The 18,011-nt window shown below is 40.4% G+C and overlaps 1 protein-coding gene across 1 annotated transcript in view; it reads right to left on the bottom strand.

The window, feature by feature from the left end:
* The window catches only part of psd2 (pleckstrin and Sec7 domain containing 2), a 36,860-nt gene extending 19,195 nt beyond the window's left edge, over positions 1-17,665 (bottom strand). Inside the window, exons 1-3 of the mRNA XM_013909023.1 lie at positions 17,140-17,665; positions 8,544-9,111; positions 7,150-7,887 (exon numbers count right to left, since the gene is read on the bottom strand). Of these exons, the coding sequence (XP_013764477.1) occupies positions 7,150-7,887; positions 8,544-9,031 (1,226 nt within the window). The 5' untranslated portion in view covers positions 9,032-9,111; positions 17,140-17,665. The remainder of the gene's footprint in view (positions 1-7,149; positions 7,888-8,543; positions 9,112-17,139) is intronic.
* Between the last annotated feature and the right edge of the window lie 346 nt (positions 17,666-18,011).

Below are 18,011 nucleotides of genomic sequence, written 5' to 3' on the forward strand. Positions count from 1 at the left end.
GAGAGAGAGAGAGAGAGAAAGATTAAGAATATGAAAGACGGATATAAAGGACTCCCATATCTGCATCACTGAGTGAGCTAGAATGTGCGAGCATTAAACACAGTTTTTGTTTATGCATGCTTCTGGCCCACATGTCTTTCATGTGTATGTGTGTTTCTGCGCTCAACACTGTGTATGAAAGAGGTTAGTCCATGCAGTAGAGCTGCTTCTCTGATATGGAAACAAACTGCCTGGCTTTTATCTGCTCTGCTTGATCTGTTAGGCTTGTGAGCCACCAGGAGGAATACGCATACACAATGGAATCACATGTATTCATGCAAATGTTCAGCCATAGAACATTTGTCAAACACATTCATATATGTCCAGACACTGGATCTTTTTTCTTGAGTATTGCACTGCGTGTGTTTGTTTTGAGGGCATGAATGCTCTAGCGCAGTTTGCATTATCACATAATCAGCCTGCATCTAGTTGGCTTCACTGCGTAGATATAGCCTGCTTTATAGTAAGCTGCTGGACAGACAAATAGACTGACCAACAGAGAGTGTGTTTTCATGGCAATTTTAGTCTCCTCTGTGGATTAAGGTTAAGCTTCACTCACGGTCCCCACAGAGCACAGAGCAACACAACTCGTGTGAAGTAACAGTGACTAAGTAACCAAAAAAAAGATGCAATTGACTGTCAAACCCAATGACTGACAGGCTGACAAACTACACAAGTGTACAAGCTCAAAACTAAAAGCCAGGTTTGCTGACTAAGAGCACTGTCATCTCATATTTGCATGTACTGGTTGGCATGCTTACAGTATCTGCTGTACTTTTTCCCTGTTCCTGTGGCCAGCTGCCCATTTCACTATCTTCACCCACTGATGTCAGAATAGACAGTAACAGTGGGAATAATATCTGCAGAGAGGGTTTGGCTGAGGTAAGATTAGGTTTCTTTGCACCACATCAAAGCTCCAGCTACAAACGTTGAAGGCTAACTTGTGGACAGGCTGTATATGCACCAGGGAAGGGATGTCAAACATATGGTCCAGTAAATGGTCCATTTCAGCCCACTGGATTGCATTGTACAACATGAAAACTTCAAAGAAGGAGGGCATACATTTGGGTCTTTTAACTAATTTTGTCAGTTGGGCTCAGTATATCACACTAAAGTAAGTAAAAGATAGGTAAGTTATAGATAGACAAAATTAGGTATGTGTGTGTGGGTGGGGGGGTTAATGTTTGCTTCCCATTTAATAACAGAAAAGTGCCCGTTTTTTGCAACTTAGTAATTTTCTCTTTTTTTGTGCTTTTTTTTGCCATTTTATAACCATCTGGATGCACCAAAGTCCCTCTGAATCACGTATCATTAGTTTTATGGATGGTTTATTAAATAATACCCTAAAGGAAAGGTAAATAATTTGCTAGTGTTTCTAAGAGTTTATTAGGCAATAACCTTCCAGCCCACTTCAGATCAAACTGAGGTGTATGTGGCAATGAGTTTACACCAGTGCACATGATTTGCCAGCCAAATGGATCAGTTTGAATACCTGGTTTGACTGCCGTATTACAAAAACTATGGTTAAAAAAGCTGAAAAATATGTAAAAATAAGGTGAGATTAGTAGTATGAACAACTGAAGCAAAACGTGGAGTAACAGCCTTTCAGTTTCATTCACAAAGAGCATGTTAGACATGTGTACATCAGATGTATGACTCAGTAACAGTTTCTGCAGCATTTTGAGACACATATGCCGATCCAACTGCTTCACACTGCATGCCAATGTGTTCTTCCGCAAAGACACACCACTCTGCCTCTTCAGCTGTATTGTCATTTACATTCACTCACTATCACAAGAGATAACAAACATCTGCCTTTCATATTTGTAATATTTAGATTAGTATGAATATAATATAGAAATATGCAACATTAAGGTTTTTGTATTTGTGGTTTTGAGCAAATTTGTATAGCTACATTTGTAGATGATGTACATGCACTGCAAAGATAGTGTATGCTTTCTCAGAGTGGAGCCTCATCACTTCTACTTGTCCAGGGAGTACAACATCTGTTTATAGTGACTGATGTAGCCTAATGAAGCACATTTCATTAAGATGTAGGGTATAAGCAACAACAAATTTGGGAAACATAAAAGAAACTTACTTCTTATCTTTTACTTGTAAACAATGTAACCACCCAGGGGCTTACACAAGCAAAGAAACAGTGGCACTGGCAGAAAATGTGTGTCTTTGCTTATTACATTTATAAAACACACTTTACTTTGGTAAATACAATCTGAGATGAACCTCACCACATGACACATTACGCTGTGTCATTAATTATTTAACAAATTTATTCCAAAATGCAGAAGCAGTGCATGAAAAACAAAATATATACTTATTGCCTCTATTGGAATTAGGATGGTAAGTAGCATCCATGTACTAGTAATCAAACAGTCGATAAACTGATCATCAGAAAGTGTGAGTGCCTCTACCAAAGCAGATGTTATTGCAGTTTGCTGGTCTGGAGCATTCAGGGGCGTGTTAACACAATGCCAAGGAGGAAAGACATCAGCAATGATCTCAGAGGAGCAACTGCTGCTACCCAGTCTGGGAAGGGTTATAAGGCCATTTCCAAACAATTTAAGGCCATCATTCTACAATGAAAAATATTATTCACATGTAGAAATCATTCCAGGCAGTTGCGAATCTTCTCAGAAGTTGATGTCCCAGCAAATTCACCCCAAGGTCAAACTGTGAAATGCTCAGAGAAAAGGGCCTCAGTTAGCATGTAAAATGTTAAAGTTTTTGACAGCACAATCAGAAAAAGACTGAACAAGTGTGGTTTGTTTGGAAGGGCTACCAAGTGTCAAGCATGGTGGTGGAGGGGTGATTATTTGGGCTTCTTTTGCAGCCACAGGACCTGGGTACCTTGCAGTCATTGTGCTTGGCTGAAACTGGGTCATATAACTGAACAATGATCCTCAAGTTACCGCAAGTTATTGCTATTAAGGGTTTCTATAAGCTACTGCATCATGAGGTCTACTTAACTTAACAATTCTATGGTTCTGCATTCTGTCTTAGTTTTGTTAAATAAATAATGACATGGAGTAATATGTCGTATGTTGTTGTTCATCTGATGTTGTATTTACCTAATTTTAAGACCCAATTGTTTATTATATCCTGATATGTAAAACCTAAGAACTGACAGAGGGTGTATTATCCTTTAACATTAGTGTACATGCTAAACCTAGGAAAAACAGGGGCTCTAACTGAAAAAAATGTCAGCATTGTCACTGACAGTTATAGCACAGCATGACCATTTTTTTCATACATTTTTGTACATAGCAGAGGTATGACGTCCAAAATCACAACCCTGAAAAATGCAATGCAAAAACACCATAAACACGATTAAATAGAAATAACATCATAGACGAAAATACAGAGCAGAATACAACTCTGAAAAGTGAAGCCAGCGCACAAGTTTCTTAAACTTGCATTTTTTCTAATGGCCAGCAGGGGGCATCTTCTTCGTTTGCAAATCATATAGATATATATATATACTGCATATGGTTTTCAGGGTTTTTATCATTAACTCGATTTCCCCAGGTTTTTTCCCGTGTGTTATGAATAAATATTCTTTTGTTTGGTACCGGTTCTGGTTTTATTTTGTTGTATTCATCTGCAGCACCTTAAAGGCCAGTCCGTAAAAATATTGTCGGACACAAACCGGTCCATGGCGCAAAAAAAGGTTGGGGACCGCTGATATAGACACCCAGGGGAAACAGTTCTCCTGTTCTTTTGATCTATTGTATTGTATTGTATTGTATCTTTATTTCAGACATATACAGAAAAAAACAATATATACACAAGTACACATACTTGCATTTACAAATACAAATATATATGTAAATACACACATGTATGTGCTCAGATAAAACAAAAAAATAAAATAAATAAAATAAAACAAAGTCTAAATGACATGAAATGACAAATCTATGATGCCAAAAAGACTAATCATTACTTTTACATCATACTGAGTACAAAAAAAATGTTCAGTTTTATAAATTATGGTCCAAGTAGCATATGCTTTAGTATGGTCTTATTATAAATAGCAATTTACTACCATACGAGTGTGTGTTATCCCTCGGATTCTAAGTCACCTCCCCTCCTTACTCAAGACATCCAATTTTAAAAACACCACGAAGGCCTCAGACAAACTTCCTGGCATTAGGCTTCAACAGGGGACTTCGCGAATCAGTAGGTGATGTCATTGTGGCTATGTCCATTTTCTTATAAAGTCTATGAGTAGCAGTTGAAACAAAGTTGTTTCAACTGCTACAATTATTTTAGAACAATTTTTTTTCTTATGACTAAAATTCTTAATCTCTGTGAAAATAATGGGCAAAAGTGATTATTAAAAAAAACATAATGTCTGCCAAGCTGACTGACTGACTGACTTTCATTTTTTATTCTATGCTCTGCAGCTGCTCGGTCCCGCAGTGAAAAAGGCCCATTGTCCATGACGCCCAAGGTGCCAAAATGTGTAACCACGGCAATTCTCTGGCTACCCACCAGAAAAAAAGGAAGTAGGCAGACAAGAAGAATGAAAGGTAAGATATGCTGGTAGGAGAGCAGTGTAAGTGAAATGGAGGATATGTGTGTATGTGTGTCTATGTGTGTGTGTTATAACTAAGATGTGATATAGTGAGATAACATGAATCAAGTGGAGAAATGAATGGAGAGGCAGAAGGTGAGACAGTGAAATACGACACTGTCTCAACGACACTGAATGGCACAGAGAGAGAAGAAATGTAAGGCAAGGAAATTCATTTATCAGTAGGAGTTCAGAAGCACATGATCCATAATCCTTCTAGAGAATATTAAAAGACCAACTTGCACTGGAATTCCTAACAGTTTTAAAGGTTCCCTTTTTAACAGCCTGAAAAACAGCATCTGAATGGACATCAAGAAGTAAATAATTGGAAACTGTTAGTATCTTTAAATCTTAAACTTTCCCTTTAAGACTGACTAGCAGATGTATCCACTCTAGGTTTAAGTGCTCAAATGTCTGGCAGGCTGGCTAGCACGGAGCAATAATCACCCACTTACACACATACACACTCACATTCACTCTAAGACCCTGCTGGGCCGAGGAAAGCTGAAGACGATGATGTCATGACATAAACAATAGCTCATTCAGCTTGGCGCTGGTGGTCAGGAAGCAAGACTGTGCCTAAAGTACTACATCTGTAGACTGGTAAGGAGAGGAGAAAAGAAGAGCAGAACTGACATTCAAAATCCTTCATTCATCCTGTAAGTCATACCAGAGTCTGAGCAAATCCCAGCAGTTAGCTGAGCAGATAATGTCAAAGGTCTGTGCATCTATTTGGCATTCCAGTATGTTTCTAACTGCAGGAACTGTGCAAGGGGGAAGAGCTGATGAACACGCCACAGGGACTGTGTGCACACCAGCGAGGGAGACCTATAGCCAAAGTTCAAGTTACATGTTTTCGCCATATGGTTTGCGTTACTGCTTCTCCCTTCAGTGGCTCTACGTTGTCTCCTTCAACCCATTTTACTACTATTAAGGTAATTAATTGTAAGAAAGTCATGTCAGCTGTTACCGTGTCCCCACAATCCCTCCAGGTCTGGCTTCATGTAACAATGTTACATGTAAAATTTCTGTGTATTTATGGAATTTAATGGAATCTGGTCAAATGAAATGTACTTGATTCGTATACATTCAGTTTATATCAAGCATATTTTCCTTAATGATTAATTATTTGGATAAATAAAGCTTTGATTTTATATATGTGTATTATGATAATAGCTAGAGGTCCATGAAGTACACGGAGCTCATGGTAATTTGGCACACACATCTAAGCTCTGATAAAACCTGCAACTGAATCAACTTTACATCCACTCAAAGTGTCACAGTTTAAAGGCTAAAAATGTGCTTTTGTTCAGCATGGTATTTCGCTATAACCAAATTTGAACATCAATATCATAAAATATATCATAGTTTCAATACCAAAACTCCACCAAGTTAATGTCTGTGACATTAGAGAGGCAGAAATAAGCATTATTACCATGATCTGTTTCCTTCATAGTGAACCAATATATCAGGTTCCAACCCAACCTGTTACTGGTCAAAATGTCAAAAATGTAATCTTCATCAAGAACGAAACTAGTTCTCTTTGTCAAAAAGCCCAACGAGTTTGTTTTTTCCTGCTCACACAAGTGATTCATTATGCTGACAGGCTGCCATGGATCTTATCTAGTGTAACCCTCCCATAGAAAACCACCACACTCCTCCTAAAATTTGAGTTTCTGTTCAAAAGGTCTTCTGTCATGATGCATAAACCTCTCATTTGACAGTACTAAGGTTATCTCTCTCTATTGTATCCTTTAAGCAAAAGAGGTTGGAGAGAGCAAATAGTCGAGCCACAGTCTGCAGCTCTGGTGAATAAACTCTGTATACATTTACCAGAGGCTCCTCTCATTTCAAATGCAGCAGTCCTGCTTTAACAGTCCCACTGGTTTCATCAAAATGTTAAAGCTTCCTTGTATTGCAACTTTTTGTTTGTTCAGTTTGGCTTAATGCAACATTTGTGTGAATGCAACATTTTTGCTGGAGTGCACAAAACTGTGCAGCCATGAACACTGAAAGACTCAGTTCCTTTATTTTCCAAAAATATGAACATTTTAAGCTAAGTAACGCATGCCTACATTTGTTGCTTCCATCATGGTTATTGTTTAAAGAACTGTGTCAGTTTGCATATGTGGAAAGAGGCGGGCTACCTCTTTCCACCCCAACCAGCCCTCCCTGTCCACCTCTCTAAGGACCTACAGCTGGGCTTCACTTGTTCACGCCACCTACTGGTTAAGCCAAGGTCACGTTAATTACACTTGAGTAAGACATCTGCATAAGGCTTCAACAACCACATAACCTGGAAGCTGTCATCAGTCATTTAAATATTCATTAAACTGTGTTTAACATTGAATGTGTAAAATGACCAACCCACCATGCAAAAACATCCTCATTTTATATAAATTCTTTAATGTATTACACCATATTTTCTCAGGATTGTCATATTTACTTTTTAAACCAAATTCATCCCTTTAGAATAATGTTATTTGGTCCACACATGGAACTAAAGTAAAACTTACCTGACAGAGTTAATCATATCTCCCTGGCAATTTGTGTGATAGCCATTAGGAATGGCCCAGCGTCCAGGCTGGCTCAACACAAACTCTGATCTGCTCCCAGGTATGGTGGTCCTCAGCGGGCTTCCTCCTACTCCAGCCACTGCTCCAGCACTGTCCCCAGCCCCGAGTTCAGGCCCTGGGGTATCTGTTCCAATCTCAGCCCCTTCTTGCTCCTGAACTGTTGCCAACTCAAGCTCCAGAGGTTCAGGACCTTGTAACAGTGCCCTCTGTTGGATGAGCGGTGTCAGTGGCGCCTCAAAGCTAACACAGCTGTCTGTCTCATCTGTGAGTGACAGAACATCCAGAGAGTCCAGGCTGCTGTAGCAGGTCCCACCCCTGAGCAGGGCAGATTCCACGATGCGCTCAAATGTGGAGCTGAAACCATCTTTGTTGTCCACCCTACTTTTCTCCCTCTCCTCCTCCAACTCTCTCTCGTCTTCCTCCTCTTCATCCTGAATGTCGACCTGCTCGACAATCTGTTCAAAAGCTGAGCTGAAACTGTCCTGGTTTTCTCTGCCATCACCTTCTTTTTGGACCTCTTCCTCCTCCTCCTCCACTTCGGTGTCAGCCTGTTCTACAGTTGTCTCAAAATTAGAGCTGAAAGTGTCCAAGTGTGTTTGTATCGCCCCCTCATCTCCTCCCTCGTCCTCTTCACCTACTTCATCTTCATCGTCATTCCCAGTTATACCATTTGCCAATCTATATCAACAGGAAGAAAAGAAAACATCTGACCTACACGCATGAAAATGGATAAAAATATGCAAAAAAGATCAGTCATCTTGTTCATCTAAAAACACTGTGCTATTTACTACAATATGATACAAAAGCATCGCTATTTCATCCCTTTTTTTAAAAGAAAAAGGTTAGATGTACTTTGCTTTCAGTATGTCTTTATCATTCTGCATAGTTTTTGCTTGTCATATATGAATCTGCTAATTAGCAGGCACATTTTTCTTCCACATGTTGAGCTTTTTACAGACTGCCCTCCACTAATGTCTTTCTGGGACAGTTGGGGAGCTGGGAAATGGTTGCTGTGTCCCTTAGCTCTTTAAATATTTTTCTTCCATTTTTTCAGCTCATTAAGTTGAGGCTTATTGACTATTTATTTTGTAAAATATGAGTAAAGCACATTAGGCTAATTATGTACAAAGGGAACCGCAGAGATAAAACAATTTAACATAAAAAATATTCAAATCACAAAGCACAAAAAACATTGACCAAAAGTGACACTCTTAGGTTATTATAAAAATATAAGGAAGCTGTGTTTGTCTTTTTAGCAATGCAAATTAACAGGCAACATGACACTTGCTTGCTCTGACAGGTAAAGTGGTACAAATACAATTTTGTCCACTAACCGGCCAGCTTGTTGAGAATTAGTTGCCTCCTCTTCTGTGCATGGGTGAATTTCTTCATTTTCCTTCCCCTCCTCTTCCTCTTTCATCTCCTCCGCCTCATGTGTTGTCTCCTCCCCCGTTAAGCTTTCCTCCATATTTATACATCCTCCCCCCTTCGTCCCTTCCCTCTCCCCCTCCGCCTCTCCTTCTGTCAGCTGATGCTCATCCCCGGCCCCATCTTCACACTCCTCTTTCAACTCCCCTTCTCTTCTATCACCTTCCACTTCCACCATCCCTTCTACTTCTTTCTGTGTTTCCCCCTCCTCACTTTCCCTGACGTCTTCTTCTTGTTTTCCTTCGTCTATCTCATCCTTTGCTCCAGCATCCACCTTGTCCTCATCTGTCTTGTCATGTGTCTCTTTGGGTGGGTCAGTAGTGGTGCTTGTACTGGGCTCTACTGGGTTCTCTGGTGGGGTGGGAGAGGGCAGAGCCTGCCCCTCCTGGGTCATGGTGCCCTTCCCTGAAGGGGATGGGTGACTCTCCACTTAGACAAAAGATGCAGATTAAACCTTAAATTTGGATGTATCCTCTGCAGAGAAAAGAAGAAAAGAAAGATACAGCACCATGAACCAGAGCAGTCATTTGATTATTTCTCTTATGACCTCTGCGCTTTCCTCTGCAAGTCACAGAGGTCACTCTTAACAAAGCAGCAGCTGTGCATACGTGTGTTTTTAGGTGTGCAAGCCAGTGTTGGAGAGAGATATACAGTATATGTTGGAACATTATGTCCTCTGCAGCAGATGATCCCAAAACAGCTCTGAAAGGAGGGCGACGAACAGCAGAGGAACACAGGCAGGCACAGAGATTCTCGGCAGATTCCTTATAATAGTAGCTCCTCTTGATCTCCATGGAGATGCCTGCCTTCAATGCACTTAACCCTGTGAGGTCCAAGTCATCAACGGCAACAATCCCAATCACATCCTCTAGGCCCTAATCCTAATCTTATGTTAGGGTCAGGGGTTGATTGATTGATTTTCTTTTGTCCACTGATTATCAAGACTTGGGAAAACAATTTTTACTTAAAAAAAACAAAACAATCACATGTTCTGACAGCATAGTGTTAGGTTCATCACTGATGATGGCTTACACACAGTTAATGCATCATAGAACTCTGTAAACGTATTGTAAAGGTCTGCTGCTGATCTGTTAGCCCTCTGTTTATATTCACCTTTCAGGAGTTTATGGGCAAATGCTAATGAGCAGCTCTCAGAAACAGTTCCTGTTGTAAAATGTTGAATAATGCAGTTGTTGATGTATTTTTCTTATATAAATTATATGGAGAGAGACTTAGTGAGAATAAAAAAAATATACATTTATCTTTTTTGAGAACCGATGAAATGATGGCGTGAAATGGTGACTAAGAGAAATATGAATAATTAATGAATAATTAATCGTTTCTTAGTCACTGTTAAGCAAAGCTTATTTGGTTCCAGCTTCTCATATTGATTGTCTTTCTCTCATTTAAAGTTAGTTTGTTTAGGCTTTGGATTTTTAGTTTCACATAAAGTCGAGCAACTTTAAAGCTCAGTCTTTAAGATTCAAAGACTGAAACATGAACGTCTATGACATGAAAGCTGGATAAGCTTCATCAGTTGAGGGAGTTTGTGTCATACTGAACAGCTCCAGAACAGCTATTTATTGGGCCAAATGCTGTTTCCAAGATCAAGAATATTTGATTATGTTTTTATTGCTATGTTGTTCTATGTGTCAGTATCATAAAAAGGGCTGCCAGGAAGCAGCCCTGCCAGTCTGCTCATGCTCTACTGGTTCTCTGCTTTGCTGAATCATCCACAGCTTGGGAATTGCAGCACAACTGCAGTAAAATATTTAGTGGAATTCATAGCTTCCTCTGATAGCATGCAGATGTAGGTAAGGGTCCTGTTAGGCCAAAATGAACATCCATATCTGGATTCTGGTTTCTCAGGGGAAAAATTGTCTGCCAAACTGTGCAGAAAAAAACTGAACCATTTTAGAGAGGACAAATTTATGGCAGGCTAGATAGTGAGCCAAATTTGTATCTACAAGTATGATGTTGGAAGTGCTTTGGCTTACCCCTGAGCATGAGGACACCACAGGCCCAGAAACTGTTTCATCAGAGTTGCAAAAGGATGATGAATTTATGGAGAGTTCTCCCCTTACTAAAGTTGAACTTCTTTGAGTTTTACTTATGTTGTCACACAAATGCAAGCTGGAGCTCTCACTCTGGGAGTGTTATTGTAGACACATTTAAAAGACACAAATAAGAGTGCATCTTGCTTGTCGCATTTCATTCTGAAAAGGCGAAGACAGTCTAGTGTCGCAGCAAGAAATGCAGGTAAACTTTTAAAAACGGAACAAAACACAACACAGGCACAACCAGGCACTGTGTCTCTGCTACTGTAGCCTCCTCTAATCCTCATCCTCTCTCTGACTGCTGCTGCGATGATCTCAAAGGACCGACAGATTTCTGAACAAAGTCTTTCTGAGTACACCATCGGTGACTGGCCGACTCATTTTCTTTTGTTTTTTTGTCTTTTACTAGAAGGATTATGGGAGTGGTTTGCATTATTCATAAGTCACCAGATTGTTTCAAAGTTCCATCCATGAAAACATCATAGTTTTCACAAACAAGACATTTAAAACTCCATTATAGCACACTATGAAAAGTGTATCTCACAAACTAGTAATGAATCTGAAAGCTTCTTAGGCCTCAAAACATTTTTGGATGAGAATTTGCTGACCAATCTCTACTATAATGAGCTTGAATATTCCCAAACTGGGGTGCTCACATTTCCAGCGGGGCTTTATGGATTCCATATTCATGTATGAGTATGAGGCATATGAACAATTTGCATGTATTTATGCTACTCCACAAAGTGGAATTTGCACATATTATTAAGCAGTGAAATGCACACACGCACACACGTAGACGCACAAATAAAGCAGTGAAACATTTCCATAAATGGAAGCAGTGAGCGGTTATGAAACCAGACACGAGAAGTGGGAATTCTCCGTCTCTCCCTCTCTGCATGTCTCCGGTGTTCTGTTTTTCTCCCACTCTGTCTTCCTCATCTGTTCACCATTATGCTTTCTGCTATCTCACAGTCTAACTCTGCACTCTCTACCACTCATTTTGCAGTAATTGAGGTAAATGGGTCTTATCCAAAAGAGGGGGTGGAGGGAAGAAGGATAGTGGAAATGAGCAGCACTATGAATCCGGCTGCTGAGGAGAGACAGAGCAGATGTGCTCAGACACCCCACATGGACAGATGAAGAAAAGACAGCCTATAAGAGTGAGACTGTGTGTGTGTGTGTGTGTGTGTGTGTGTGTGTGTGTGTGTGTGTGTGTGTGTGTGTGTGTGTGTGTGTTTGGGGGAGCGGTTATCAGATGGGGTATGTGTGTGTCTGTGTGTCTCTGAGTCTTTGTGTCTCAACATATACAATGGCTATCAGGATGGATGCATGCATTCCACTTTTGTCAGCAGAACACTGGGGCTCTTAACCGTTATCAATTTCCTTTAATTGTGATCAGACAACCTGCCAATCATGTGACCAACGTCTAACATCTAAAAGCATGCCATCGCCTAGACTTATAACTCACCAATCCAGTGAGAATGATGGATAAAAGACCAAGTTGCCATTAAATAGCTTTTCTTCCCTCTTGTGCCTTTTATATCTCTCTATCTGTCTACATGTGCTTCTGTGACACACACACACACACACACTGCAAAGACTGCACATAGACATACACCGTGGTGTGATTTATTGATCTCTGAGACACAGAGCTGCAGTCCAATGGGAGTCTCTGGTGATAAGCATGACTGGTCTCTATAAGCAGCAGAGAAGCAACTACTGAGATAATAAGAGTGAAAAGGAAAGTGCTGAGAAGATCTTACAGAAACACAAAGCTCACAGTGGTGCTGAAGATGCCGCTGCTTTAGATCTTTAGGTTCAATATTTATTTAACTTAAATTGTACACGTGCTAAATTTTAATTGAAAAGGGAAGCCTTTGTGACTGAAAACATGGCATAATTCTGACACACCCAAGATCACATCAAACACAGACACTGACACATCGACTTATGTTTTTAAAACAAACTCCCATTCATTTAATATCTGAACAAATTACGAACAATATTAGTATAATCAATTCAGTTTTAAGAGCTATACACAGTAGTTTTTTTATCTGGTTATATCGTAACTGGTTGTTCAAAACTGGCTACAAGAGTGACTGCAAGTGTGAATGGTTATCTGTCTCTCTGTTGTGTTAGCTCAGTGATAGACTAGTCCACTCGATTGGCTATTATTTGTGCCTTTTTTGTGCTATTCTTCTAATTTAGTGGTCGCCCAAGGGTTCCCTTCTTTGTTGTTGTGTTGAGCAAGATCAGAGAGTTGTACAAAGATACTGACAGACTGCTCTGATGGAGATTCTCATGATGTATGAATGTAGCACCATGGGAACCTGCCAGTGTACGAATAAGCGCTGTTATAATGTCAATAAAAAGCAACCATGTGTAGCAACAACAGGCAAAATAACCGATGTAAAGTCAAGGGTCATAAATTAAAGTCTTCTCATCTTTGAAGCGAGGAACTAAAGCAATACTGGTGAATGACATATGAGATACATTACCATATAAATACATTACCTACACAAAGGGGGCTTGGAATATCCTCTTGCAAACTGATCAATAATTGAAAAGCGATTTGGAACAAGTAAATCATTTTATGTGTGGGTGGGACTTAAGTCTTCTTTACTGTCTCACTAATTTTATATTTACTAATTTGATAGATTTTGTTAGGTGTCCCTAACTTTACTCATTTTGTCCTACTGGTTATTTAAAGGCTATAGCAAAAAGAATACAAAATTTGAGAGTCTGGTGAGTCTGTGCTGCACACACTTTGGCAGACAAATTAGCAAACACTGCTTCCTGTACTCACAGTGGTCGGCTGGCTAATGTTAACATATAACTCAACCCCAGTGAGAAGACAGTCTGAAATATTTGCATGAATTCCCATTTGGACATTTTGAATGATTGCAGCAATAGATGTGTCGTCCCTTTCAAACTCATAGCTTCCATTTTATCAGACTTAACAGTCCTTGTCCACAATCTAAGACATTATACAGTTATATTAACAGGCTAACCTGACCTTTAAGTATAAAACTGGTTTCTCTTACTCTGTAAATACATAAAAACAGGATACTTTTGTGCCTATAAGCACAGGACTCCTCAAGTGGTGTTGCACTCTGGCCAGATTTCATTGGCAGTCACTGAATGTAATGTGATGCAGTGGAAAGGATTACCCAAGATTCTCTGGGAGTTTAACAAATGAACGAGCGACACAATAGGAAAGAAAATCAGGATACTGGTTTTCAATATGATATAAGTATTGTACTAGCCTTAACTGTTTTCTGCTCTATAAAGACTTAATCATCTTAATCCATTAATCTCTGTCTAGCTATCTCTCTATCTAGTAAATCTTTTTGGAAGCACTCCCCTGCCCGTAGATACCTCTGTTGGGCATCATTGCACCACCTTTCACTGAATTTAGATGCTGGAGCAGGCCATCAATTGATACTTTCAACTTGCCTGACCTCATTACGTTTGCAGTGCTGCCCCCGTTCATTTAATATAGAAGCATTTGTATGCAGCTCTTTTGTTTGTGCTGCGTGCCTCCGTGAGCATTTCTTACTAAAAGGCAGCACCCCAATACTGTCAAGTGGTGTGAAGAATGCAATGCTGGTGTTTCACCACAGTAGTTGACATCAAGTTGATCACCCTATTTTTTCTAAAATGTAAATTATACTATCAAAATAAATAAGCTGTTGCTATACATGTAAAAGGAACAGTACAGCCATTTTATTTTAGCTTTCAATAGAAAATCTACCACAGAGCAGCATTAAGACCACCGGGACAGCCTTCTAAATACTTTCTACAAGCTAATTAGTAATTAAAATTAATTCATGAAGCTGCCAGCTGAACATTGACAGATGATATTAGATCTGCATACTAAGAACAGAGAAGGCAAACCTCCCCTGTTCTTCCCTTCTCCTCTCTTACACTATCAGTAAGACATGCTCAGAAAGACTAGTCCTATACTATAAATGACCTACTGACCCTGTTCATAACACGTAGGCTGGGTGCAGCACTGGCCCTGCAGCCTATCCTCATACATGCACACACAGCACAGAGTCACCTTTCAAAAATGCTGTTGTGCTACAAGAACAGATGCAGAGAGGAAGAAAATAATGTCATCATTTCCTCCTTATAAGCTGAGGATGTGAAAGCAGGCAGGAAAATGTGGACTTGGAAGTGGTCCAGGGCTATTTTCTTAGCATTCATGCCTGTGCTGCAAGTCACACCAGCATTATCACAGCGCCTAAAACTTGCTAGACCAGCCCAGTGGAGCGTAACAGTCAGCCAGCTCCCTGAAATCACCCCAATATGTCACTTCTGTGCAGTCAAGGTCAACTGTCCGCTCACATTTTGTCACTCTAACTGCTTACATCTAAATACATGCTTACAATAATGTGGTGATTTATCTTGTTTTGGGCCTATTCCCCTGGGTGCTTTCACCTTCTAATACAAATTCACTCATTATTATGCACGGCAAGCATAACAGACCTTTGTGACATGTGAGTGATTTTGAAAAGTGTAGATTTAGAAACATTTGTAATACAGCTCACATACTATGGAGTAATTTCCTTAAATCCGTTGTGTAATATTTCTGAATTTAGGCTGTTATATTCAGTACTTAAACATACTTAACAGAAGGTATATAATATAGTTTATAGAATAATGGTGATAACAAATTTTCAAGGATTGAAAAAAAAATATATCCACAGATTTTAGGGGTTGTATTACTGATTTGCCTAAGCTCCCCATTTTACATTGTAATTATGTATTATTTTGGGACAATAAATTTGAATTAATTATCCTTGAATTTTTCAATATGAATAATTACATTAAAGCTTTGAATTTAAAATAGCTCATTTGAATGGCACAACCCTATATATACTTTGTAACCACTATGTAAGAAGAGGTTAGGCTACTCAGTAATACAGTCCCTAAAAGTAGTGAGTAATTACAGTGCAAGATGTGTAAATACTGTTTGGCTTTTCCTCTAAAATACCATGGTGTTACTCACTACTTCAAATTGCTTACAGTATAATTTGTTTCTTATGTCCTTTAAGAACTCAAATTGTTACCCTTATTCCACTGTACCTAGCGATAATTCTGAGTATTTGCATTGTAGGTGTTGAGATATTACACCGTAAGTCACAGGCTGTGCTATAAAGTGCTACCATAGGTTGCCGTCATTTTGGAATTTCAGTGTGTTTTGTATATGTTTAATATCTCAAACCCTATATTTACACAACATTAGTCTGAATGCGTAAAATGTTTTGTGTTTTTTCCACATCTTCTAATAAAGTCATTAGTGGGATGATTTAAAAAGAAGAAAAAGACAACAAGAGGTGACAGTTTGGTGTGGAGCTGCTGTGCTAGTGTGTCTGGATGTCTGACACCTTGAGTATGAAATTAATACACTGGAGAGCGAGCAACACGTTTGCATGGGAAGAGCCCACAGTTGTATCGGGGAAATGAATTACAATGGATCTAGACTAGACATGTAAATGGCTATAATTAAGATAATAGCGACTTTGCTTTTGGGGATAAAAAATAAGCGGCTATCAAACACCTGTTAAAAAAGAAGCCTCCCACATCCTGAAAAAGCAAAGACACAGCAGTGTCTTTGCAGAGTCTGTAATATTCCTGTATTTGGACATTATGGAAAGAATTTAGAGTATGTATGATGTTATTCAAGGTACATGTCTCATGGTTACATCTCACCTTTGCCCTTATATGTATAGGATACACTTGATTTGAGAGCTTTGGCCCAGTGTTATTTTTTCTAGCGAGTCCCCCCCAATGCACTTAAAAAGACATAAACAAACACCAGACAGACGAGGCTTATTGTTTCTACCAGTGTGTGTGTGTGCGTGTGTGTGCGCGAAGGAGAGAGAGAGAGAGCGAGAGACCACAGCGCGAGACAACCATGTTCTCCCAGCCTCCTCGAGCCAGTAACCATGACAACAGGATGGCTGGGAGACACGGTTCAAGCTCAATTGAGGCCGGTGTCTTTCTTTTCCTCCAAAATAGTGCCTTGGTCGCGTTTCAAGACCGACTTGTCCTCCTAAAAAAGCAGAGGAAAGGCTTTTCTCTGCCTCCTCTCGGGGGACACAAACACACAGACACGCACACACCTCCGTAAAATCCCACGGCCCGCACGGTGCATATCTCACAGCCTACATTAGCTCCTCAAACACGGCTTGCCGGCGCGAGGAGGCTTGCAGCCCCGCGTGAGCATTTTTGCTCCCACATTAGCAAGAAAAACAGGAAAGCTAAATACAGCCTCTGTGAGAAATGCCTCTCTCGCTAATAAACTACTAAACGGTCACCCAGCATGGGCTTCGCTAGAGACCCGCCGGTTAAACAGCGCTAACACAGTCTCACTAGGTTAATATCTTCACACTTTGACCGTTTGTCTTAAAAATAAACGTGTCGTATCTTCACTCACCGGTGAAATGCGTCCAGTCGGATGCTGAAATATGCTGGGAGTTGCGCGGCGGCACTGGTCCTCTCTCCCCCTCTCTTCCCCTACATCCACACGCCACACACTGACAGACGGGCTCTTTTTTCTCTCCCTTCCTCAGCTGCCCCCCTTCTCGCTCGCGCGCCCGACGTTGACGTCCAACCGAAGCAGCTCGTGGTGTCGTCTCGCGCCTCTGCTCAGGCTGCTAGGGGAGGTCCGGATAATTTCTGATGAATGGACGGATGAACGGAGGCGTCCTGCCCGTCTCCTCCTCACTGTGGAGCTTATGCGTGCTTTGAGTGGCAGCTGAGAAACTCTAAACCCGCTCCTCGGACCGTTCGGGAGTACCATCACTCTCCCGTGGCTAGAGCGCGGTGTGAACGAGACGTGTCTCGATGGCCTGTTGATATCAAACACTGCAGCCCGCAGTGAAGATTAGCGCCGACAGTTGTGTTGACATACGTGCTTCTCTTTGACCACTGATGATAACCTGGAGACCTGGAGCTTAGTTGCAGCTGGACCGGTGGTATTAGAGCTATAGAGTGCTCAAAGGTGGTGAAACCTTTCCCACACTAAGGTCCTGGGATCTTGGATGGCGTTACTCCCCCCCCTCTCCACTAGATATTAGAATTAAGAATTAATAGTGTGAATACAAAAGTTTGGGAACTGACCAGAAAAAGAGAGCATGTAGATGATTTACAGACATTCAGATGGTGTTGTCCAAGGTCTAAAGTCCTGCAGCTGTCATATCTGGGATGCTGCATTGGTCATGCTGAAGTTTGGTTTCAACAGGAATTCAGCAGGATGCCTGAAAAGGGAAAACATGACCTATGAAACAGTCAATAGCCCGCTTGACC

The sequence above is a fragment of the Pundamilia nyererei genome, unplaced genomic scaffold (assembly GCF_000239375.1).
Source record: "Pundamilia nyererei isolate P.nyererei 1_Seehausen unplaced genomic scaffold, PunNye1.0 scaffold00001, whole genome shotgun sequence".
Classification (NCBI taxonomy): domain Eukaryota; kingdom Metazoa; phylum Chordata; class Actinopteri; order Cichliformes; family Cichlidae; genus Pundamilia; species Pundamilia nyererei.